We start from the raw sequence: 27,922 nt of genomic DNA on the forward strand, positions 1-27,922 counted from the left end.
TTTATGAATCCCCAACCCACCACGTCTCTGCAAACAGTAGTCTGCATAAACTGTACAATGAATGGATCTAGCAGAAGGGTATGACAGTGGAATCCATTCATTACATGTGTTTAGTCTCAAAAGAGCAATCATCTGAGAAATGTTACTGCTGAAAGACACACCATAAAGCTTTCAAGAATAATGTTTACAAGGGTTACATGAGGCAAGACAAAGAAAGCCAAACTCTTGGACCTCATCTTCCTGCTGTTTGGAATAGCTTATTTTATACTAATGTGGAATCCTGCGCATTTGTAAAAGTCATAAATGTTCTGTCTGCTTCGACTATTATTTCCTCTATATACTACACATCATGCCATACTCTTCATTAATAACAAAATAGTATCGCTTGTACAACTGCTCAAATTCATTAACTTCCTTAACATTTAATATGTTGCAATCAGTGAGCCAACTTGTGAGTCCGGATATGTCAAGGAAAAAGTTTCCCCTGAGGCCCCTCACAAGTGCTGTATAAAAAAGTTGAGTGAAAACTGAAAAAGCTAATAATTAAAACGTCCAAAAACCTGTGTTGGTTCTCAATCACATATACCTTGACATCCCGTAGTGGTGGCGGTGTTTTTCCTTAATTTCAATGTGCATCATAGGTCCTTGGACATATATATGCCACCTTTCATCGTAATCCTGCCTGTGATGATAATGAGATGACTGCTGAAAAGTTTTCTCTACAGAACAACGTAGGCTCACTATCCAGGGTGAAAACTGCAAGACTTCAGGATTATTTAAATTCTAGATAACAGGAAAGAAACATTTGAAACACTACTAAAATATACAATAACATGTTTAAAGTAAATAGTAAATTTAAACAATAGGTTGTTTTATGATGATACCTTCTCTTTAATTGAGAAATTTAAGGTGACCTGACTCAACTTTGGCTAACAGCCATTCCTGTCGATGAAAACATGTTGCTCATTACTCTTTGCTTCAGTTAATGCATTGTAAAAATGATGGAATATATCCCAGCTGTAGTAAGTGATCTTTAGGCCAAGATTAGAAATGCCAAAAAGACAGTTAAAATGTTGGATGTCGGAGAATCTGTTTTGCGTTATCCTGAGTTATTTCAGCGCAGGTGTAGGGCGATTGCAATTGGAGTGAAGAGTTATGGCTCCTGTATGACAAGAAGATGATGTTGTATCTGGGTTCTGTCAGTAGAGGAATGGGACAATTGTTCTGACCATTGTTACGGCAACTCTGGATAAACACTCATTGAGCTGCACAAATGGGTTTGTTCTACATGAAGAGACATTTTATGGACAATCATCAACTCTGTCCGTAATCATAATAAAATTAGATTGTGAATTCAAATTTCCTTAGAAGTTTCCCATATGAAAGCCCAGTTATTATGATGTTCTCTTTTGTGTCCCAAATGGACTGGGCAATGACGTCAAATCGTTACTCCACTGCCCATTTCTGGTCATCATGATTGATTCCAGACTTGATATTCCACAGAGAAAGGTAACCACAAAAGTCTTTTCCATGGAAATAATCGGACAGTAGAGCTCAGTTATGTTGGCTGCTGCTACTACTCAATTGCAGCTGTCACAGCGTGGCAGGATCTGGCAGGCACCTCGGGTCCAGGGAGACATCATGGTGTCAGCCCAGGTGACGTGCCGACTGCTGCCTGTTCAGTGTTATTCGGTGCTGAGTAGTTAACTTCTCCCTTCAGTCTGTGGGCTGATTGGCTGGCTCTGGTGATGTACAGCCCAGCCAACCAGTCAGTAACTTTTTTGGGGGAGATTCATACTAGCTCCTCAGAACAGGTGATGCCAGTTAGGCTTCCTGCACACTGGCGGAAATTCCGTGGCGGGATTCCCTCAGAATTTCCGCCCGTGTCCCCTGCCATAGGATTGCATTACATAATGCAATTCTATGCAGACAGCCGTGATTTGACAATGTGAAAACTTGCACGGTAACCAAATCAAGGCATGTCCTATTTCTGTGAGAGCCTTGCAGAGGCCCACACAGAAAAGTTACTAGTGACGCACCGGCTCCGCTCTACGCATGTGCCAGCTGGATGGCAGCTGGCACATAGCAGAGCGGAGAAGACGCCGGGAGGAGGTGGGCCACGGTGGTCACAGCAGGGGTACGGCTCGCATCCCGCTAAGAGAATTCTCGCAGCTGGATCTGACCCAGCCATCTGCAGGAGGCCTTATACTAATTTGTATCCTGCTCCTGTATGGTGAAGAGTGAACCCGTTACTCTAGTCAGAGCTTTATGGGATGTATATTCAGTGTGTTTGTATTGTTATCCTCTTGTTCAGTTCAGCTCCCTTTGTGTATCTTCTGTCTAGTGTTTCCGGTTTATTACTGGATCTATCCCATTTGGCCATACCTGGGCACTGTTTGTATCTGTTATTCCATCTAGGCACATTTCAGAAAAGCCCTAGGTTCCTGTTGTGGGGTCGCCCTTCTCCGGGCGGGCACTCTGCTTGTTCCCCTGTCCTATATAGTCGTTGTGGACTTTGTGATGCCTTTGTCGGATGTGACAGCAGCATAAAAAGCTGCTCTCTTTTTTCCGTAGTGCAAAAATTTCTTGACACTGATCAGTGTAATGAATTAGTGCGGAACTCAATTTACCAGTCACATAACTGCATGGTACAGAATAAAAGCTGATAAACTAGTGTCTATGTATATGTAAATAGATACCTGTTTTAAACATTAAACCACCGTGTCACTGGGATAACCACTAAGTCACATATGTCATCACCACAAGTTTCAATGAATGCCACCCAGCTAGACCTCCCATTACCCACAGTGCAGTTGCCAAATTTATTTCCAAATTCTGAGAAACAGGTTCTGTTGCTGATAAACCAGAATCAAGATGACCAAAGACCATTACTGAAGAAGCATCAGCAACCGCTGTCCAGATTTTGGTTTGCCAGGAACAGAACCTGTTTCTCAGGATTTAGGAAAACGTTTGTCAACTGCACTGTGGGTAATGGGAGGTCCAGCTTGGGTGGCAATTGAAATCTGTTGATAACATAAGGATGATATCAGCATGTTCCGCTTGAGATTACGCCCTTATTCTCATTGCCTGTAATGAGAAAAAAAAACTGTGTTAACATGGCAATGAATAAAGTTATGTTAAAATGAAGGACACCATTGTCTCTCTAATGAAATTCTCTGCTAGCTTTGATATATTACACATCTAATTTCCCATTAGAAAAATTTCAGGATTCAAAATGGCTGTCATGTTGGTGGCATTGCCTAACAGGTTTACCCCTTTCCCCAAGCTTGTATGTAAAATTAGATCACCATCTGCCAAACTGTTTTTTACTTCTGTATGGGTGTTTCCACACTTTTGAGACACCTTGTTCTTAAATATGGGAACTAGGCTATTGGATCAGCTACGGTGACCACTGGATAACCAGTGATAGCCAATAGAGAACCAAATGAGTAGAAATGAAGTCTAGGCCACTAAATCATCAGTGATTCAAATAGATATAAACCCAAAGTGCTTGATAGCCAATAGATAACAATGGAGCCAGGGGTTACAACTGAACCAGTTAGCATTTAAACTAAATCATGGAACCTCCAGATATGGACGCGGAAACTAAGGCTACCGCTCGCACCAGGCAAACCAGGGCAGGTGCCTGGGGCCCACACTCCACATTAGTCTGATTACTAAAATAAAAGAAGGACATCCTCTGTCGCTCCCCGGCAGCTGTGATTGGCGCCATTTTCCCCCACTGACGTCCGGGTCATGGGATTATGAGACACACACATGGTCTCTGCAAGCAGTCCCCGGTCTCTTACCTGCAGCAATCATGTGTGGCACATGATCGTACAACCTGGAAGTCAGCGGTGGAGAGCAGTGCCAATCACAGCTGCCGGGGAGCGACAGAGGAGGCGAGTATGTCCTTTTTATTATTTTATCACATCCTTATAAGGAGACACACAGCATGTTAAAAGGGCAGAAGGTGGCTTATAAAGGGAGAAAAAGCTGGCATCTACATGTAAAAGGCACAAAACGTGGCATCTATATGACAAAGACATATACAGTAAATGGGGGCCAAAGGCGGCCTATCTAAAAAGAACAATAGATGGTATTATATCTAAAGGGGTAGAATTGGCCTTATATCTAAAATGGTGCAAAAGGTGGCATTATATATAAAAGGGGACTATTGGCTCATTATAATATCTTAGCCAGTGCCCTTCTATCACAGCCAATGCAGAGACAGAAAGAGGGTCTCACTGCGACTCCATCACCCAAGAGCCCACATAAGCCCGGAGCCGGCCCAGGATGAAACAGCGAGTCTCCTGAGACGTGACAATGTAGCAGCTGATTTTCTGTGCAGTTGGCATTGCATCTATGGGTCATTATGTATTACTTGACATTATTCTACTAGATTATGGTTGTCTAAATAAGAGTCTTGAAGTATTATCAAACTAATTTGTGGAGGAAACCCCGGCCGGCTGGTATAGTGATGTGGTTCAAACCCACTTCATATAAAACAGGATTTACAACTCTTTGATGTGTATATTTTCTAGTGTTAAATTGAAAAGAAGGGATAAAGGACAGTTAAACGGTCTATAAATACATGGGGGTCCCACCAAGATGGGGCTTTCTTATAAAAAGAGAACTGGGAGACTACACAAAAAGCCACAGATTTCCTGTGCACCAAATACTGAAACGCGTCATTCCAGGGTTAGGATCACAGGTCATAAAATAGTGACATAATGGGCAAGTTTTATGGCTCCTGTCATACAAAGGCAGCACTGGTTATTTGAGGCATCACAGACATATCTAGAGTCCGCACATCTATTCACATCTGTCACAAAGGAGGTCTTATAAATGTCTCCAGCAGGAGGGTTTACGGAAGAAGGGCCGTATCTTGATATTCTGTTAAACCTCGGTAATTTAATTAGTCTCAGGAGCACAACTCATAGAAATCTTATTTATTTACATTTTACCAAGGGCTTAGATTGCCCTAAAATAACAAGTGGAGCAATATTCACCTTACCCATCCCTCATCATGATGCTTCCAGGATCCCCCACCAGTCACTGCTCCATCGATGATGTGTTGGCACAACAGGTGACTACTGCAGTCAATCAGTGGTCTTGGTGGTATCTACAGCAGCTAGTGATTGGCCTTGGCAGTCTCATGTCATGCCAGATGTCATCGCTAGTGCCAGGTAGATAGAGTCAGAAAGCGGCAACACGGGACCAGTAAGAAATATCATGGGACTGGACAACCCTTTTAATTTCTTAGGTGATGAGAATTGTAATTTAAAGTATGCGAGAAAACATATACTATATTTTCTAATGTGTATTTTATAACTGTATGGTTTTAATTCTGTTCTCCAGTCATGATTATGGAGGAAGCCATCTTTTCTGACCTGTAAACACTAGTTCAGTGATGATTTGCTTTATAGCCGCAACCTGGACATTCAAAAACTATACCAAAAACACGCATTGACTTCTATGGGAGAGTGTGTGTGCATGCTCTGTAGTGGAGGGGATGGTACCGGGTTGTATCCATCACATATTCTCAGTGATGTGATCCTGAGTAATCGGCTTCCAGCTCGAACATTATAATACAGGTGTGACCTTTCATTGTTGTCCTGAATGTAATAGAGAGATAGATGAAAAGTTATCTCTACAGAAAAGGTCTCTGCCTACTGTGAGGCTCAGTGTGAAAAGATGTACGGTTTTTTGAAATACGTAGATAATGACAGGAAAAAAAGAGAACGCAAAAGTGTAAAAAAAAAAACCACATTTTTTTAACCTAAAACTTGATGTGAACAATGGGTGTTTTTTTTAACCCCTTGAAGACATGGACAATTGTGTTTTTTCGTTCTTGTCTTCTTCGCCCCACTTTCAAACAATTGACGTTTTTATTTTTCTATCAACATAGCTATTTAGGGGCTTGTTTTTTTTAATGGTATTAGTTAATGTACCATATATTGTACTGGAAAAGTTGTAAAAATTTCTAAGTGGAGTGAAATGGAAAAAACACCCTTGTGTCATTTTTTCACAGCTTACAGACTAGGTGACAAACAACAAGATAAAGCTATTATGTGAGTCAGTATGATTACAATACCAAATTTATATTATTTAGTTTTTCATTTTTTTCCTGTGGTCACGGTGACCAAAAAAGCGAAATTCTAGTGTTTCTGCTTTTTTTTTATTGCGTTCACTGTGTTGTATAAATAAATGTATTTTTTAAACAAGATCAGACTTTTATGAATGTGGTGATTACTTATACAGTATATCTCAGTACTTTAATATTACATTATGCTGTATTTTGACAGGGATTCTATTAAGTTGTGCCACAGCCATGTCTTAAAAGACAAACCTTTATGGCAGCCCTGGGGGCCTTTAGAAGGCCCCAAACTTTCAAAATACCTGAATGGCACTTCGCGATCTCATTGTGGAGTGCCTTTTGGGACATTTCCGTCTCAATCAGGACATTTAAATGCCACTGCCAGAATTAACAGTGGGATTTAAATGGTTAACAACCATGGTTGGTGTACAGCTGGAACAGACAGGTGTCGGCCCACTCCATACAAGCTATGCGCACATCTGACACACACATGCCTAGGATGATGCAAAGGGGCTAATAAATTATTCCTTTTAAATGGAATGTCTTATGTCTTTTAATTAAGTTTAATTAATTAGATATAATAAGGCAGAAAAAGAAATAGTAGGTTTAATAAATCCACTGTCCTGTAAGGATAATTAGATGACTCTGCTCAGCATGTCCCAGTCTGTACACCAAAGCTGACAGTTGTGTTGGGGGAAAGGAGAACATGCCAGCCTAATATGTGTAATCTACTCTTTAGTGTAAAATGTCACATATAAGGTGTTTATAATACAGACCCAGCAGATTCATTGCTTGAGAGGTATTCCGATTTACTTGCTCTTAGTCTCCCAATGGGTAAAGTTTTTCTGCAATCCACTTACGTAGAAACAAATTAACACATTTTAGCTGGATAGGTTTCAGTAACCAGCAGTGCACAGAAGTCATGCTCTGTACAGGAATGAACAGAACCATTCATGGAAATGTGAACAGAGCCTTGGTTGGTTCAATCAAGAATATACAAGGGTGATATTTGGACATTGTTGTAGAGTGTCTTGTAATGGACTCATGCCCACGGATGTATGCGTAAGACGCTGTGGTTCTACCCGCAGCGTTTTACACATTTTGCAGCCATACGCTCTGCTGGCAGCGACCGCATATGGCACTGCGCATACCTGCGAATCACATGCATACGGATATTTGCAGTGTGATATATATATTATTAATTCCCCGCTCTGTCCTGAGTGGGAATGCGTATGCATACACTGCCCTCATGCAATGTATTATGTATGGACAGCATATCATAGCAGCCCATACAAATGTATAGGGCTCGCGCTGCATACGTACGCTTACAAATAGAGCATTAATTTTTCTTGCGTATCGATATGCTTTTTTCACATGCCGTTGTGCATGGATCAATGAAATCATTGACTTTCATTGACTCTATTTACCGCGTGATATGCGGTGAAAAAACGGCCGTGGATATGAGCCCTAAAAAGTAAGCAACAAGGTTTACATCAAAGTAATAGCTGTCTGCACTTTTAGACTAAGGAAGTGGCAAAAAAGTGATCAAAACTGCTTAAAGGAGAAGGAAAAAACATAAGTAAAACAATCAAGCAGTGTATGATATATATCATTTCAGCATGAACGTCTAATGAACAGGGAACACTTTTTCCACTGATTTTTGGCATACATAGAGCATATTTTTAGATAGACAGTTTGATATACCAATTTTGCCTCTGACACTGCCAGGATGTGTAAATAGTGCCAGGGGCTACAAATCCAAACCTCATGAGAGAGCTCCGTGAGTAGCATGAAATACGATTTAGGATAATACAAACTTTTGTAGCTGTCAGTAGTTTCTGGTTATGGGATAGCTAAATCTTGGAGCTGAAGTGAGTAGATGCTAATGAAATGGGGGATGAAAGGGTAGATGAAGCTATAAACCGTGTAGAATTAAAGCTCCAGCCAACCTGATAGTAGGTTCGGGAGTGCAGGTAAGGTGAAGGTGGCCATACAGAGTGAAAGATTTTGAGCTACCGTAATAGTCGGGCCAAAAATAAAATGCCATTTTAAGAAACTGCTATGTTGTCCTCCTTTTTGGTCATGGAACTGAGATTTGGGAGATTTTACTCACTATGAATGTTTATGAGATATTTCACTGTACATAACCAGTTTAAGTAATGGGGCACTTCAGTGAATTGCTGCCATGAACAAGAATAAACAGAATTAAATGTCTCGACTATATAAGACATCTGCCTGTCCTGACCCTCCTCCAGTTCCTCGTCCACGCAAGTTATCTGCGAGTCCTGACCTGGGCTAGTTCCTAGACTACATCACCGTCTACACCTTCCGCTACTGCATTTTTCTGACAATGCAACATCAGCTAGCTGTGTACCAAGTCTATTTCTGGGGAATCAGTTTGAGGTACCCTGCAGCGAAGTCCAGATCCCTACTGGTTGGGTTAAAGGGTAAAATCCAAAGATTCCCAGGTGCATCCGCTAGACTTAGCCCAAAGTCAAATCTGTTAGATGCACAGCAGATCCACATCCACTGTCATGACAGGATTGTCTAGGAAGCGTATACTGGCGCAGTTAAGTTAAGATGCATCTTATCCTTGACTTATTCTTTTTTTATAGGAGTGATGATTTCCTGCCTGAGGTTGTGGTGATGGCAAAATCGATAAAGGAGTTTAAGAGGGGTCTAGATGCCTTTCTAGAGAGCTATGATATTACAGGATATAGACATTAGGTGACCAGTGGTTATGTTAATCCGGGTCTTGATCCAGGGATTATTCTGACTGCCATTATGGAGTTGGGAAGGAATTTTTCCCACAAATGGGCTAATTGGCTTCTGCCTCATTGTTTTTTTTTGCCTTCTTCTGGATCAACAAGGATGGAGGGGATGGAAACAGGCTGAACTAGATGGACATACTCTCCCTTCAGCCTAACATACCATGTTACTATGTTACATGCAGACATGGGAGACCATTGTGTTCACTTATGACTGCAGGTCTTTTAGCGAGAAAGTGATAATTCTATACCAGTCATCAGTATAGGTTTTTAAATGTGAATATCTTGTGAACGCTCAATGTATTTTTGTATACTGGCTGAAACTTTGCTTTAAGGCTTCAAGACTGCAATAACAAGGCCCAAAGAATGTAAAAAATTGTATTAGACCTTGGAGAAGTGTTTCTTTATTGTGCAATTTAAGGTTTTGTGTGACCCGCAAAGTCAATGTGACTAAGAATGTATAAATTATATTGGTCAGAAATGGGCCGATCCAAATATAAGGTGGATCTTGTTGGCAGTTAGTAGAGATGAGCGAGCACCCAAATTCTCGGGTCCGCGTTATTTGAGTCAAGCTTTCCGTAAAATTCGAGAGCTCTACTCAAGTAACGAACCCCATTGACTACAATAGGAGACTCGTATGTGGGACGGCGGGTTCCGAGCTTTGCTTTTTTTTTTTCTTTGTTCTCTCTCTCTCTGTCTCCTCTCCCCCTGCCTGCCAGCCAAAAAAATTTGCCATTGACGCGCGCTGCTGCAGGGAAAGGCCAAAACAGGCACGTCACAGCAGGGAGGGGCCAAAAACTGGGGCGGGGTCGAACACGCCGTGATGCTCGTTCGAGTAATGAGCACCATCGAGTACACTAATACTCGAACAAGCATCAAGCTCTGCAGAGTATGTTCGCTCAACTCTAGCAGTTAGCCAGATTCACTTCTTTTAAGCCATTACTACAGCATAAGCAATAGATTCTTCTGCTACCTCTTGGCAAGAGGTATTTTTACATTTTTATCTTATTACTCCCTTCAAATACTTTGAACTTATTGTAAGCAAACTTTCATTGTCTTTCCATAACAGCAGTAGTTATCTGTAGAAGAATATCTTGAGAGTATGTCCAAATTTTCCATGCAGATCTGTGCATGGAAAATCTGCAACAGAATATAATGATTTCTTGATAAACGTAATTTCTGCATGGGTATTGACTTTGCATTCAAGGTTTTAAATCCCCGGCATGCTAATTTCTGCTGCAGAATTTCACAGATTTCACAAATGCAGATTTTGATACCGATTCTCAGCCGATATTTCCTCCATGTGTCTACATACCCTAAGACAAAAAAATGGCAGTACAGAAAGAAGAGTTGCATGTGCACAAGTTAACAAAAAGAAACAGCCTTTCAGGAGTGAGTGATCTATATGACTAAATCTAGATAATATTGCATCCATAGAAGGTAGTGAGGCGTATATATTTAGTGCACACAGGAATGTGCAGGACTCTTGGAGGCTGACAGCTTAGTGTTAATACATTTCAAATGTTTGGATAAAACAGACGGATTAGGGTGAATGTAAAGAATTCTGGGCCGGAGTCTGCACCTACTTCTCCCAGATTTATGGCCCATGGCTTTGCATATGTTTAACTATTTTGTGGAGTTTCAGAGTTCAAGGTGAGGTTTAGATTAGATAGGTTAGGTGTCCATTGTGTTCCCTCCAGCTGGAAAGATTGCAGGTTGTGTTTGACAAACAAAAGGACTATAAGCAGGTGTGTGGTTATATGTTGAGCAAAATCATTTCTCAGAATACAGAATATGTACAAACAGAAGTTATAACCCATAATTACAGCTTTATAGAGATAGACCTCACTGCATATACATGTATAATTATGTCTAATATAGATGTAAGAAGATAGCCTAAGGAGTTTTGGAAGGCAGCAATCACTTCTAGTCCTAACAACCTCCGTCTCTCTCAATTTCACACAACTAAATAAAAAAGTAATTGCTTACCTACTTGTCCATATTCCAGCACCTTATATATGTTCCACCAGTACACCATTAGGCCGGGCTCACACGACTGTATGCGTAAAACACTGTGGAGCTGTTGGTAAGCCGGCCTATCACCCTGTATGCCAGCGATTCTCTCCTGTGCTTGACAGCGTATCTCACTGTAAGCCCAATATTTGCTAGTTGGTATGTTTTCAGGTGGCCAAATTCAAAGCGTTAATGTTCAAGCTTGAGGAAGCTTTCAAATCACACACAGCATTGAATGTGATAGGAAGTCGTCTATCTTTAAAATTGCTGCGTTTCAATTTATAGCATTAAAGGGGTTGTCCCGCAGCAGCAAGTGGGGTCATACACTTCTGTATGGCCATATTAATGCACTTTGTAATATACATCGTGCATTAAATATGAGCCATACAGAAGTTATACACTTACCTCCTCCGGTGCTGGCGTCCTCGTCTCCATGGCGCCGACTAACGCTGTCTTCTCCTTCCATTAGACGTGCTTGCGCTGTGCGGTCTTCTGCTCTGTTCAATGGGGCCGCTCCAGTGTGCTCGCGCTGCCGAGGTCTTCTGCGCATGCGCAGACCAGCTCTCCGGTGCGAGCACGCCGGAGCAGCCCCATTGAACAGAGCAGAAGACCGCACAGCGCAAGCGCGTCTCATGGAAGGAGAAGACAGCGTTAGTCGGCGCCATGGAGACGAGGACGCCAGCACCGGAGGAGGTAAGTGTATAACTTCTGTATGGCTTATATTTAATGCACGATGTATATTACAAAGTGCATTAATATGGCCATACAGAAGTGTATAACCCCACTTGCTGCCGTGGGACAACCCCTTTAAGTAAGACAGAACATGTTCTTGGAGAACTGGTGCTGATACTGTCAAGGTCGCCAGTCTGGATTCGTTGTTCCACTTCGACAAGGCTAAGATATTATGTCTGGAATGTTCTAGTTAAAGGAAAATCACAAGGTTTATGATATAACAGACTGAAGCATATAAGAGATACAGATATGAAACAGATACATATTTACTGCTCTCACATTTTCCCCTCTTTTTGTGAAATGTCAAAACCTTGGACGCATGACCTAAAATAAAACATATAAATGTTATATGTATAGCGCCCACTTATTCTACAGTGGTTTCAAGTAATTTTTATTCATTACCCCCCACCAAGCCAGGTACTCATTTTACTGACCTCGGAAGGATGGCGGTCTGAGTCAACCTTGAGCTGGCTACCTGAACCAAGCGGGGATTGAACTTGCAACCTTAAGGTCGTGAGTGAGAGCTTAGAACTGCATTAACACTCTTGATGGTAGGGAGGTCCATGCAGCCTTACCTTTCCTTAGTCTCTTGTCGTGACCTTATGTACTTTGGAGGTCTGGGGTGTAAGGTTAGCATATTCTCTATTGTAGGAGTAACTGTAGTTGTATACTCTCTTTGTGACAGGTGGTTGGTAGTTTTTGCAAATAAGTGCAATACAGCAGAAGATCAAACAGATAATATGATGGGCATTCCAAAAAATTATTCATAATCCTCCTGGTTACAGCCATGTAGGATGGCCCAGTCCCTAGGGAGGGTCTATTCTAACCCTGGGTCTGGAGGTAGGAGACTCATGTGTGCTCTTTGTACAGGGACAGATAAAGCATAAGCAAACCTGAGGCAATCACTTAGTTACGTCTGGATTGGATTTCCCATAACATGAATTGTGATCCTATGTGTATTTGTGGGCCCGTGAATGAATTATTACCTAAACTCACTAGATTAAGTATACACTGAATGCAACAGCAAAGGAGTACACAACTTCCCACTACACTGCAAAATATACCAAAGAGTCGACGAAGCCAAGATGCACTGAACCACAAACCAGAAAGCCAATCAAACCATCCCTGGTCCTTATGAGTGCCTGTACTAACTTATTTTTTTTAATATCTTGCATATTTTTCTGAATACATTCCGAATTATCAGTTAGGTTGCAACAACACATACCTTCAAATTCCTTGCAACCATGATTGAATGCCATCAATTGTAACTCTGTTCTATTGAATGAATATTATGCAAATCCTTCCAGCGTTACTGAAAAAAAGAATTGGCATGACCATTCTTAGTGCGATCTCTGCACAGAAAACGCATTAGCTGTATGTAGATCCACATGAATATCCATGTCAGAACTCTGAGACTCACCCTTAGAGTTCTGCCATGGATTGAACTGTCAGATCGACATTGGAAAAATCCGATGTGGATCTGATTGCGTAATGTCCATATCAACCTGCCCTAAGGCCTTATGTCCACGGGCGGATCATATTCCACATGCAGGAGCCTGCAGCGGAATCCAACCCTGCCCATGGCCGAGGATACTGCTGGTCTTCTACTTACCTATCCGAGTCTTCATTTTCTTCACTACGGATGTGTGTTGAAGCACCAGCCGGCATGCCGCCACACATGCGCGGTGGAGTTTTTTTTGTTTTTTTTTAAACTCCTGCTTTCCCATGAAATCCGCGGTCTGTCTGCAATTCAATTGTTGACAAGCCGCGGATTGGACAGCTTCTATTGACCTTAATGGAAGCCGTCCGTGTGGGATCCGCACTGAAATCCTGCATGCTTTATTTCATTTGCTGATGCCCTTGTTTCCCTATGGGCGGCTTTAATTGCATGCACTACCAAATCACAGTATGTGAACATACCCTACTAGAGTGGAACTATGGCCCCATCACTCACTCTCTCCTATATTTCACATGATCGAATATTGTGCACAAAACCGTACATTTCTCTTATTCATTAGAACTGCTTCTGGACATGATTTTGGTTTCACACAATGGAGAAAACGAGACAATGCAGACAATGTGGTCTTCTATTTTACATCATAGTGTCGGACTGTTTGCCTCCTGGCTGACCTGCTGTTTAAAGGGCCCAGAATACCATGTCCCTGTGATTGTTTACCTCACATTGCTCTGTACTTTTAGTAGCAGCTATGTCTGATACCCCAGTCCTAGTCACTTATACGGGGTGAAGCTGTAGTGAGCTCCCATACCAAGCGCAGGCACTACTAAAAGTACTTAACTGTGATTCGACTCTTAACAGTGATTGTTCAGGCTGCTGAGAGTCGGTTCCACCAATCTAATATCGATGACACATTCTAACTTCTTTAACTCACTTCCTTTAATGTTTCTGGTTTTGGATTATGTTCTGAGAAGTTAAATACATAAATATGTTCTACCTTTTACCTACCTATTACTTATAAGGCCATCCATGCTCCTCTGGGAAATATGCAAATGGAAAGATGGAATAATACCTCTGCAGCGCCACCTATAGGAAGGCAACATTACTGCAAGTCAATGTCAGACTTTTTAAACAAGCCTTATAACATACTGCCTTTCAATAGGTGGCACTACAGAGGTATTGTTCCATCTTCCCAATTGCACATTTCCTAGAGGAGCATGGATGGCCTTACAAGTCTCCTCACACCCCTTCTAGGTGCTCTCCTTAAGGGCTCAGTCACACGGGCGCATCCGGACGCCGATGCGCTCGTGTTACTGAGACGCACCGCACTGCAGGTGCGGACAACTCTTCGCACCACCGGAAAAAAGAACACATGACCGGCTCTATTGCCGGTCATGTGTTCTTTCTTCCGGTGGTACGGAGAGTTGTCCGCACCTGCAGTGCGTCCATCTTCTTTGTGCAGTAATACGGGCATATCGGTGCCCAGATGTGCCCGTGTGACTGAGCCCTAAGGAGAAACAATACCTTTCCCAACCCTAGATGTTCACCATAATTTAGCCAATTTCTACTGTAAGTTATGGTAAATGTGCCGGTAAGTGGTGGTCATGCCTACTTTTCTTTTCACTTTTCAAAGGTGTCAAGGGAAATGCAAAATAGTAATTAATGGCAAATGTGGCATGCAACATAATTTGCAGCTTATTATGCCATACATCAATTAATAAATTCTCCCCTAAGTGTTTTCCTGTAATTACATTTGTTTCACAGGTCTGATTGTAGGCTACATTTTATGTACTCATCAGACCAGAGAATTTGCCCCATGCTAAGGTCCATTGGGAGCTCAAATTTGGATAAAGCAAAATGTTAAAGTTATTAGAAGTCGTTGCTATTCGCCTCTTGGCCAGTTTATACATGATAAATATTTAATTTGGGGAAAAGTCCTTTTAAGCAGTTTTGGTGTCTATTTAAGGCTAGGCATTGAGTAGTTTACAACATTCCAATGCTGTGGTGGTCACTCTCCTAATATCCCTACCAAAGGAGGCGAGCACTTCACAAAGGGACACATCATTATAAATATTAATATGTAGAGCATGATTGTATTTAATAATGACATTAATCAAGATTGCATTCGTAACATTCTTGGGCAGTTCAGCGTTTTCTTGACCTGACATCTTATCTTTCCTATTCAGATGTTCTTTCCCGAGATGCGACCAAGCCCTTTTATCATCTTAGATCATCATTTCCCAGTTATACAGTTCTGCTGGTCAGAAGTTGAGAGGGCCGCTAGAGCGAGCCCGGAGCGAGCTGAGCCTTATGTAATCAGCAGGACATCTTTAATTGATCATTGTTGAGAAGAGCAGATTTTCCTTGAGATGACATTCTACTCCTTTTTCCTATTATGGAAGAATTTTGCAAGTCAATGTTCTGAATATGAATGTGCTATCCACAAGGATATACTTAGCATTATTATTACTAAAATGAGGCATCATTGTATCTCCTTGTTGTTACATCCAAGCAAGACGCGTTGAATCCTTAAGCCAGAAATACTCACGCTCTTGCACACCAAACGGTGCTAAACAATAAAGCTAACCACAACAAGGAAAAACACTGTCCCTAATTACCCGTACTCAGGAAAGGGACCTGCCTATATGCAGGTAACCTGCCCTGACAAGGACGATCCTGACCATGTACCTTAGCCACTAGTAGACCCTAGGTGAGATAGGGGAATAACACAGGAAACAAGATGAAAATGATAACAAGCACAGTACTTAGCTTTGAGATGACTTAGTCAAATAGGATATCCAGCACCAAGCTCTGACTCCTATCACAGTCAGAGGGAGACTGAAAATCAAACAGCATTGAGCTAAGCACAAGGACAGGCTAAATAGTCCTGAAAAATTACCCACAGGTGAGACCAAGCAAGTCTCATCTAATACCACCCCCACCAGAGCCAGAAAATGGCAAAACACATACAAAAGCTGTGCCAGATTACTAGAAAGGAAGCAGTCCCAGAACCACTGCAATACATGTGTTTCTCTGTATCCTTGCAGTGCTGGGAAGAATGGCTGGATTCATCCAGGGAAAGCTCTATCCACATTATTGTTAAGTGTGTTGCTGCATTTTAAAGATTTACGGCTTCTTCACATTACCCTGTTTGCGCTAACAAAACTGCGAGCGCGAAACACAGATGATAAAACCCATTGATTTCAATTGGTTAATTCTCATAAGCGCGTTTTGCGTGCACATTTTGTGTATGTGGGATAAAGTAGGAGTTGCTCTGCTTTCCTGCGTTTTGTGCAGTCTATGGGAGGTGTGAAAATATGCAAGGGGAAGGGTGTAACACTGCGGAAATTCAGGGAAAAGAAGACAGCTGGAGCTCATTAGGATTTAAATCCACAGAAAGGGTGTGTCACACGGGCATGTGAACTGGCCTATGTGCCGACATGTGCGCAACACAAAAAGATCATGTACCTCTTCAAACCTCATTTATGCACAAATACGCTGGGCTGTGGTGAGCGCTTTTACGCATAGGATCGTGTGAATCTGCCCACGGATTTCAACCCTTGAAATACAAAAGTTTAAAATTCGCAGCATTTCCTAAATTAAAAACCCTGCCAAAGCTTCACCATTTCGATGTGGATTTGGCTACTGTAAAGGATATTTGCTGTGAGTTTTCTGCTGCATAAAGCCTGCAGCATACACTACCGTTCAAAAGTTTGGGGTCACATTAAAATGTCCTTATTTTTGAAGGAAAAGCACTGTACTTTTCAATGAAGATAACTTTAAACTAGTCCTAACTTTAAACAAATGCACTCTATGCATTGCTAATGTGGTAAATGACTATTCTAGCTGCAAATGTCTGGTTTTTTGTGCAATATCTATAAAGGTGTATAGAGGCCCATTTCCAGCAACTATCACTCCAGTGTTCTAATGGTACAATGTGTTTGCTCATTGGCTCAGAAGGCTAATTGATGATTAGAAAACCCTTGTGCAATCATGTTCACACATCTGAAAACAGTCTAGCTCGTTACAGAAGCTACAAAACTGACCTTCCTGTGAGCAGATTGAGTTTCTGGAGCATCACATTTGTGGGGTCAATTAAACGCTCAAAATGGCCAGAAAAAGAGAACTTTCATCTGAAACTCGACAGTCTATTCTTGTTCTTAGAAATGAAGGCTATTCCATGCGAGAAATTGCTAAGAAATTGAAGATTTCCTACAACGGTGTGTACTACTCCCTTCAGAGGACAGCACAAACATGCTCTAACCAGAGTAGAAAAAGAAGTGGGAGGCCGCGTTGCACAACTAAGCAAGAAGATAAGCACATTAGAGTCTCTAGTTTGAGAAACAGACGCCTCACAGGTACCCAACTGGCATCTTCATTAAATAGTACCCGCAAAACACCAGTGTCAACATCTACAGTGAAGAGGCGGCTGCGGGATTTTGGGCTTCAGGGCAGAGTGGCAAAGAAAAAGCCATATCTGAGACTGGCCAATAAAAGAAAAAGATTAAGATGGGCAAAAGAACACAGACATTGGACAGAGGAAGACTGGAAAAAAGTGTTGTGGACGGATGAACCCAAGTTTGAGGTGTTTGGATCACAAAGAAGAACGTTTGTGAGACGCAGAACAAATGAAAAGATGCTGGAAGAATGCCTGATGCCATCTGTTAAGCATGGTGGAGGTAATGTGATGGTCTGGGGTTGCTTTGGTGCTGGTAAGGTGGGAGATTTGTACAGGGTAAAAGGGATTCTGAATAAGGAAGGCTATCACTCCATTTTGCAACGCCATGCCATACCCAGTGGACAGCGCTTGATTGGAACCAATTTCATCCTACAACAGGACAATGACCCTAAACACACCTCCAAATTGTGCAAGAACTATTTACAGCAGAAGCAGGCAGCTGGTATTCTATCGGTAATGGAGTGGCCAGCGCAGTCACCAGATCTGAACCCCATTGAGCTGTTGTGGGAGCAGCTTGACCGTATGGTACGCCAGAAGTGCCCATCCAACCAATCCAACTTGTGGGAGATGCTTCTAGAAGCGTGGGGTGCAATTTCTCAAGCTTACCTCAACAAATTAACAGCTAGAATGTCAAAGGTGTGCAATGCTGTAATTGCTGCAAAAGGAGGATTCTTTGACGAAAGCAAAGTTTGATGTAAAAACAATGTTATTTCAAATACAAATCATTATTTCTAACCTTGTCAATGTCTTGACTCTATTTTCTATTCATTTCACAACGCATGGTGGTGAATAAGTGTGACTTTTCATGGAAAACACAAAATTGTTTGGGTGACCCCAAACTTTTGAACGGTAGTGTATATGCGCTGTGTGAAGGCGGCTTTAGGGCTCGTTCACATGGGCGTGGAATTCACGCAACTCTTAGCTGCGCAAAAAAATTGTAACTCTGGCTGTGGAAAAATCGCCTGAACAGACAACTTTTCTGCGCTGAAGTCCTGAGCTTCAGCCACAATTTTTCCACACCGAATAGGAGGGACTGAAAATATGCGCTGCTGGACAGAGAGATGAGGGGACTCCCCCGGGATTCCCTTCATCACTGGGGACTCCCTTCATCTGAGAGCAGCTAGAGGGGTTCCCCCTGCAGGGGAGATGAAGGGATTCTCTAGCAGCGGAGGAATCCCTCTATCTCTCCTGCAGGGGAACCTCTCCAACTGCGCTACTGGGGAATCCCTTCATCTCCCTTCGCCGGCCGGCTTGCATAGTCTCCCATAGGAGTCTATGGAGACTTCTGTGCTTTTCGCACCAAAGAGAGGTCAGGACCTTTATTTTCACGTAGCAGGGAATTCCAGTTGCGGAATTTCAGTCACTGATATCCTATCTTTTTAGGTGTGAATTTCTTTTTGTGCGGCTAAAATTCCTTTGTCTGACTGCTTCCATAGGAAACCATTGGTTCTAAGAGGCGCACACAGTTTTTTTTGTGCATGTAAGTTAGCTGCGCAGCTTCCCCCATGTGAATGAGCCCTTAGGGCAAGGCCACATGATTGGGTTCATTTGCAGCACTTTGAAGTGATTTTTGGAAAATGGTGGCAAAAACACAGCAGTTTTGAAAAATGTGACCATTCTGAATATAATCGTATTGTGAGTGTAATAAATCTAATACATTCCAGAAAGTTCTGTGTGTATGTATTGCATAAAAGCAGTTATTATAAGAGAAAGAATGCATGAGTGACGAAAATGCCCAAAGTAATTTCACTCCTATTGCAGACATTAGTAAGAGCATGGTGTAGTCAGCATTACTTTACAGGGGTCCGTAACATGGAATGGATGAGAGGTTAGAAACATATTAAATACCATGGGGCATTTTTATAATCACAAGTATTACAACTGTAAACCGAATTTGACAGGAGGGATTGAGACCCACTCCACTCAGAATAGCCCCGCTCCATGCCTTTTACCATTAGCTCTTATCCAAAGTACAGACTAAACTGCCGGCTCTAGTAAACAAAACCACAAAGGTGATTTTATTAAACCATATGCTTTATCTTATGAAACATTTAATAACGTTAATAAATATTAAAGGAGGCTTCACACGGACGTACTTGCACCACACTTTGCACGTGCGGAATTGGCGCGCGCAATAAGCAGAGAATAGAAACTATTGATGTTGGGTTCGTTCTCATTAAAAAAAAATTTGCACGGATTTCGGTCGCAAGCAAAGAAATAGTACCTACTCTATCTTTTCGTGTATTTGCACACCAAAAGGCCCCATAGAAGTCTATGGGAGGTGCGCAATATGAAATACACTGCACAATTCCATGAACAATAGAACACATCTTGATCTCATTAGGCTAAATAGCCTCTTAAATCAGCTGTGGGTGTTGCGCATGCATATGAACCAGCCTTGCATGCGCAAAAAAGTGTAGAACTATGCACCGATACACACGAAACTAAACTCAAATACGTTGCGCTGAGGTGAGTATATTTGCGCACAGGCTCATCTGAAGCCGCTGTAACGTTGCCATCAAAAATGAACTATCATTATGGAGTCGGGAAGGAATTTTTTCACCCAATGGGCTAAATTGGCTTCTGCCTCATTGTTTTTTTTTTTGCCTTCCTCTGGATCAACAAGGGGGGGGGGGGGGGTGGAAACAGGCTGAACTAGATGGACATTGTCTCCCTTCAGCCTAACATACTTTGTTACTATATTAACATATGACCATCACAGATTCACAGAAACTTTTTAGCAACGCAGGAAGAGTATTTATGTCTCAGTTTGTCTGTTGCTTTAAGTTTTGAGTGCAAAACAGTCTCAAATTTCTGTGTGTGGACAATTGTATTTCAATCAAGAGTGGTGTCCTCTCTGCATGTGTATATCCATCCAAACCAGTTCCATTTGAGCCTGAGGAAGGTCCGATAGAAGATCTGAAAGCTTGCTGTAACATCATGTATGTTTGTTAGCCATAAAAGGTATCATATCTACAAGATTACTTGGTTTCTCTCACTGAGAACAATCACATTTTTGTATTCTGAGTGCACTCCAATATCTTTACCCTTAGTTGCAACTACCTGGCATAAGGGCACCTATTTCAGCATACAGCAGTGCACTGATATAAACTCCTGGGGTCCAGATCCACCACCAGGAGGTCCCAAACCAGCAGTGCCATAACAGCTAGAATTTCCAATTTGCTACTTTAAAAAAAAATATTTAAAAAATTGCCTCCAAATATTCTGCTTCAAGGCCCCTTTGCCCTCTTACAATAACATAATGAGTAAACCTTCCGGAAGAGTAACAACCCTCAACGACTTCATATCTGTGATTAAAAAAAACACATTCCACACTTAGGAACAAGTTCTGGCTCCTACTACTTATTCGGTGGTGCATCCACATGTCCCAACCCCCTTAAATCACCTCCTAACACTACCCCACCAGTTACGCCACTCTCAGCCCTTTTAGACTCTTCTCTGTCTTAAAGCCACCTACTCCCCTAACAAGTCTTCCACTGGCAAACTTCCCTACCTTTTTCTAAAAAGTTGTTTCCCTCACTTTTTACTCCCATCAGGTCGCCGACTACAGTATGCCTGCGTCTACTTCTAGAAATAACTAATATCTCATGATATTCAATTAATGGCTAGTAGGCGCCCGGGATTGTTATTAGCAAAAGAGCAAGTGAAGACCTAATAAAGAACAATGCATTATCTCAAGACATGTAAACTTGTGCTAACATCCATCAACAGATACTTCTGCCAAACATACCAAGGGGAAATGATACACCTCGCCCTATCGTACCAAGTATAAACACCGCGTCCTGGACATCACAGATTCATTACTCAACAAGTGGGATAAGATTAAGAAAATAAACACAATCATTAGGAATCTGGAATCCGACAGCAACATCACATACCACAGAGTTTATCCTTTATTTGAGTTAAGGGAATTCCCCATGTCCCGCATATTATCATATCTGGTTTTACTTTATGGCTCGTACAATAAGGAATGTGTATAGACCTGTATCTTGATTCAATTAAAAGATGCACAAAAATGTTAGTCAAGCAAATAGAATCTGTTGTTCCAGTTCCTAATAGTTCTGATTTGTAATTATACTGCACTTCCATTGGAAATATAATGATCGCTTGATTGGGTGCTCCTGGCCTTCTTTGTCCCAGTGACAGGCAACAAGGCTGTCAGACTTTAGCCTCACTTCTCAATTTACTGCTTGGTCAAAACCTTAGCAGTGGTTGTCGATTCAGGATTGCTGTTAGGTGGCATCCACTTACCACTTTACTAGAGACACCCATCTAGTAGTATGTTGGACCTTCTTTGGCCTTGAGAACCACAGTAATTGGTTCTCAAGGCAAAAGAAGAGCTTCTTGAAGTTGCAGCAAATCAGATAGAGGTACTGACATGCTCTGAACTGCTGACAGGAAGGGGTCATCAATTCATGCTGCTTCTGCCAAATTCTGATTCCCATCAACATAGTACAACAGTAATCTGGGTTCATCAGACCAGCTGATGTTATTTGGGTTCAGGATGGCATGACAATGAGAAATGGAGACAGAAGTGGCAATACTTTTTTTTAATAAAAATATATTTTACTGAACGAAAGGGTTAATTAGTGTTTTTGCTCCACGTGAGGGTACAGGTACTTTAAATATTCCATAAATATAAACCGGACGTCACACACCAGTAACAGGTAAATCCGTCCCAGTATTCCACAGTTTGCGGGTTACATACATTCTAGGTGCAAGGGTACATCTCTTCCCCTTTCTTGGGGCGACAGGGCATTTCATACTATCCAGTGACTCACATTTTAGTAGTAATATTCTATACTCAAATGTGGTACTCCATTGTATTTATCTTAGGTCCATGACATCACTGCCACGTGGCCTAATGCACTGTAGGTGCCAGAGTACATCCTAAATTTTGGAGAGCCATCTCACTGCTGACTCACCCCGTAGATGCAAACAGACGTCTTATCTACATTTCCATCTCAAATCTCGGATAGCGCTGTTAACCTCCAAGTGCTTTGTTCCTAATCATAGTGCACTTTACAACAAGTATATTAAATCCTAACATGGCGCACTAAATGTACTATCCACACCGTCAATCACTAACTAACACAGATAACCACAAACCGCATCTCACAGTTGTATGTCACAGTCCCTTTGGGGAGATACTACCTTAGTCCAAACTTATCTGTCATAATGTCCCTGGTGTGCTGGCACTAATGTCATTGAACCGCTTATACATATCAAGCTGCTTGCTCCAGACTCTTGGATCCACATCGCTGTTGTTGTATACAGGTACATGGTGCCGTCTACTTCGGCAACATGTTTTCGAGGGAAGGGAAACTCTCTTCTTCCACATAATCTGTGTCTTTTGCATTCAAACACTCCCCATCCCGGTCGAGTACCAGTAGCATAGTGCTCTATTAGTAATGGAGAAAGCAAGCAGTGCCTCCCCCTTACAGATTGGTGATAGATCTTCATTAAAGTGGTTTCAACTCAAAACAGGGTGACCAATGGCATAATACCATAAAGCAAGCAATAGTTAAGACTGTGTTCCCATCGGTGATTTTGTTCTGCGCTTATATTGCTGGTTTCCATTAAAATCCTGAACAAAATAACACAACATACTCAAAACTGCTGTACAGCCAGACAGAACCCGAACCGACTCCATTATAGTCAATGGGTTCATTCAGCGTTGCTTGATTCCATCACAAGACAGGTCCATTCTGCCATTGGGTTCCATTTCCCTGCTCCCATAATGAAGCAGGAGGAGAGCGGCGAGACCAATAAAGAAATGCGTACTTAATGCTTGTGATTTATGAAAAATTGGACAACTACAAATATTAGCATGTTTGCAATGAATTGGCTACTTTATGAGCGCTTGAGGATATTCATATCGGTCAGTAAGGAATTTGTAGACAAGTAAAAAAAGTTGTGAGACGTAACACATGTAGGTAACATTTCATCATTCCTGCTTCCAACTGTACAAAGTGCAGCGCGTTGAGCAGGAAGTCAGTAATCCCGAATGTTACTGTATAAATGAGTTCTTCCAGTGTAATGCACACACGGCCACATGTGTCCAAGTGTCTCAGACATGAAGAGATCACATTTTACAAGCATTTGTCTACAACTATTCTACATGTGTTTCCATTATCTATATATTTATATAGGATTATAACACCATTCATCTATTGTTCCTCTTCCTGTGCAGATTAATCCCGGAAGCAAGGCTGCTCTAGCGAACCTATGCCCAGGGGATGTTATTCTGGAAATCAATGGGGAGAAAACAGAAAACATGACTCATCTACAGGCTCAAAACAAGATAAAGGCTTGTTCAAGCCATCTGACACTTTCCCTAAACAGGTCTGTACATATTATACATGACTTCTAGAATGGCTTACTTTTATCGGTAATGTTTTCAGAAATTGTTTCCACTGATAACTTCCTAATGCCAATGGCCTCAGTTTACAAGGGAGGATGAGGACATCAATGGCCCCATTTATACAAACTGCAATAGAAAAAATGTAAGGTTGTTGTAAATGAATGGGGCACGTAACCTGTATCAAACTGTAATGTATGAGTCTGGACCAGTGTGCTTTGTAAAATCAGTCAAGTATAACATGGCCAAAGTCTAACGCACTTTTATCGATAAGCTATTCATAAAATGTTCAGAAGAAGGATCACCTGCGCTGGGGATTCCGCTTTCCTGCTCCTTTTGGGGAGCAGGAAAGGGGAACCCCCGCAGTTGAATGGTTTCCATCTGTGGACAGAACCGAACACTATCAGGCAGACCCCATTGACTATAATGGGGTCTGCCCACTTTCCACCCAGTTGCCCGGTTTTGGGATGGAAGAAAAAGCATTGCATGCAGCAATTTCTCTTTTGGTATTTGCAGCCAGATCTGCGACAGAACCTCCGGATGGAGGTTCCGACGCAGATGTGAAACTGGCCTTACTCATGCCAAAGAGATAACAATTTTCTGGGATAGTGCGTAAACGTTAACTACATAGAAAAAAATCACCCATGGTTTATGGAAAAATAATCCACCTATTGTAGTTCAAATTTTTGGCCTTTCAGGACAGGACCCCTTGGGCGAAATTCTCAACCCCTCAGTTGCTAGTAATGTTGTTCTTCTGAAAAGTGGAATCTTGCACAGTTTCTTAACACCAAAGGTGCCCATATACCTTTAATACCTGACAGCCACTCTTCTTGACTTCCCTATAGAGTTGCACTAATGGCTTGGTCAAGCATGCATGCGTTTTCAATGGGGAGAGGGTACCAGAAGGAGACACATCTGGCCAGAGGCGGAACTTGAAATTGCTAGGCCCAATGTAAAATCTGTAACAGGGCCCCCTACATCATAGTACATCCCTCCTCATATGGTAGAAAGATATTATGGACCACTAGGGCTCGAGATCCTAGGTGGAACCACATCCTCTCCATCCATAATAGTCACACTCTTGCTTCTGGCTTAGGCTTTTACCTTGTGAGAACAAAAGGATCATGCATGTAAATTCAACATGCCCCCTTCTTCCTTTCACCACATCATGTATTAAGGGAGAGTTGACATGCCCCATAACATAAGATACAATGCATTTGGGAAGCCTTCAGACCCTTTCACTTTATACATTTTGTTATGTTGTGGCCTTGTGCAAATTGAAAAAAAGAATCAAGTGTTCCCCACCATTCTGCACTCAATACCCCATTATAGCAAAGTGAAAAAAAGAATGTTCAAAATATTTGTAATTTAAAAAAAAATTGAAAACTAACATTTTGTATTGACATAAATATTCAGACCCTTCTGTATGACACTTGATATTTAGCTCTGGGGGGGCCTTCCATTTCTCTCAATCATTTTTGAGATATTTCTGTACATTGATTGGAGTCACCTGTGGTAAATTCAATAAACTGGATATAATTTTAAAAGACATACCCCTGTTTATATAAGGTCTCACAGCTCATAATGCATATCAGAGCCAAAACCAAGCCAAGAAAAGAACTGCCTGTAGAGCACAGAGACTGGATTGTGTGGAGGTACAGATCTGGAGAAGGCTACAGAAAAATTTCTGCTACACTGAAAGTTCCCAAGAGCGCAGTGGTCTCCATAATTCTTAAAGGGAAGAAGCTTGGAACAACAAGGACTCTTACTAGAACTGGCCAACCCACCAAACTTAGTAATTTGGGGAGATGAGCCTTGGTAAGTGAGGAGACCAAGAATCCAACGGTCACTCTGGCTGAGCTCAAAAATCCTATGTGCAGATAGAATAAACTTCCAGAAGGTCAACCATCACTGCAGCTTTCCACCAATTTGTCCCACCTGGACATTACCAGAAAGCACCTAAAGGACTCTCAGACTGTGAGAAACAAAATTCTGGTCTGATGCAACCAAGCTTGATCTTTTTGGCCACAATTATACGAGTTATGTCTGGAAGAACCAGGCGCTGCTCATCACCTACCCAATACCATCCCCATAGTGGCAGTATTATGCTGTGGGACATTGAGACTCGTCAGGGTTGATGGAAAGCTGAATGGAGCAAACTACAGAGATATTCTTAATAAAAACCTGATCCAGAGTGCTAGGGACCTCAGACTGGGCAGAAGGGTCATCTTCCAACAAGACAATGACCCTAAGCATACAGCCAAGAGAATACAGCGGTGGGTAAGGGACAACTCTGTGAATGTCCCAGTCAAACATCTCTGGAGTGACCTGAAAATGGCATCCACAGACGGCCCCATCCAATCTGACAAAGCTTGAGAGGATCTGCATAGAATAATGGCTGAAAATCCTTGCAAACCTTGTGGCATCATACTCAAGAAGATTGGAGGCTGTAATTATTGCAAAACGTGCTTTAACTAAGTACTAGTACATAGTCTGAATACTTTGTCATTTTTAAAACATTTACAAAGATTTCTAACATTCTGCTCTCACTTTGTCAATATGGAGTATTGAGTGCAGAATGATGGGGAAAAACTTTAAATCATTTTTAAAGCCACACAAGGCCACAACATAACATCAAAATGTAAAAAAGTGAAAGGGTCTGAAGGCTTTCCAAATGAACTGTATTCAATCAGCCCTGCCAAAAAAGGGGATGGGACTAGAGATGGCTACTCGGGTGAAAAGATTCGGTGGGCGCCGGGGGTGAGCGGGGGGTTGCAGAGGGGAGTGGGGGGGGGGAGAGAGAGCTCCCCCCTGTTCCCCACTGCTACCCCCCGCTCCACCACGCCACCCCCCGAATCTTTTCACCCGAGTAGTCAGGTACTCGAAAATAGCGATGCTCGATTGCGAAATCGCCCTTAACGAGTACGTTCGCTCATCTCTAGATGGGACCAAGCATGGCTGGACTTCCTCTTTATAAGGTCCCATATAGGTCTGCCTCTGAGAATAAAAATGATAAAGATGGTGAATAAATCAAAGTTTTGGATCATAAGTACCAAACCTAAAAGAAAATAAGTATGAGGCCAGAAGCTTGGGTAGGAGAAAGAGAGTGAATGGAAAGAAAAGGTAACGGTGACTAACGATATAAATGAGAACTATAATGTTTGTGTGCCTATATTATGGGGGAAGATGGGCTGTTCCTCTAAGTAACTAATTGTAGACTGAATCCCACATAGAAATTTGCTGTTGGCACATACGTATTTGTGTTGTTGACTAGTAATGTCTTTAAAAGTTCTTTGTTATATCTGCCTCCTAAGGTCTATTTTTACTCTACATCTCTGGAAAGTGTCTGCCTTGCCTGTTTACACGGCACGCCTTGTATTTTTTACCATTTATTGCTATTTGGGACATAGAGACCTATATATTCAGCTGATGGTAATGCAGAAATGAAAGCCATATGACCTATTGAACAGCGAACCACAATGGGAAATTTCTGAGATAGTGATGGATTTCTGAAAAACTCTTAAGTGTTACCATAAAAAGAAGTATTCATAAAAAGTTTTAAATAAATGTGCATTATTACTTTTGTTGCTCCACTGCTGGTCCTTTGTGTGCTGCACCGCGGCATTACATGGTGCAAGATCCAGCATGGTGTGTGAGATTGGCCCCCACAGTCCTGTGAACTCATGTCACACAAGGACAGATGTAATTCTATATTATTGTGTGGCTCTTTACTGTAATTAGGGTGTAGGTTATAGATATTAGGTACTATTGTATCTTGTCTCCACCAGAAGAATGGGTTGAGACAAGTTGCATGCCCACAAGAAACGCCCACAACTTGATTGGCTGGCCCGGAGAATGGGTTTCAATTATGTCCCCTCTCACCTTGTCGTGCCACTGACCCCACGGCCGCTCTCCCTTGTGCCCTTACCGGCTTCTGCACTAGACTGCGCTAGAGCAGGGACTGGAGAAAAAGGCAGAGTGCCGGGGGCAGTGACACTTTGCTGCTCTCCCT

At 42.0% G+C, this 27,922-nt stretch overlaps 1 protein-coding gene across 1 annotated transcript in view; it reads left to right on the forward strand.

Annotated features, from left to right (window-relative positions):
- Positions 1 to 27,922, forward strand: part of PDLIM4 (PDZ and LIM domain 4) — a 137,004-nt gene that overhangs the window by 16,898 nt on the left and 92,184 nt on the right. The window contains exon 2 of the mRNA XM_066591140.1: positions 23,743 to 23,894. Within this exon, the coding sequence (XP_066447237.1) occupies positions 23,743 to 23,894 (152 nt within the window). The remainder of the gene's footprint in view (positions 1 to 23,742; positions 23,895 to 27,922) is intronic.

This window comes from Eleutherodactylus coqui, chromosome 2, assembly GCF_035609145.1.
Source record: "Eleutherodactylus coqui strain aEleCoq1 chromosome 2, aEleCoq1.hap1, whole genome shotgun sequence".
NCBI lineage: Eukaryota > Metazoa > Chordata > Amphibia > Anura > Eleutherodactylidae > Eleutherodactylus > Eleutherodactylus coqui.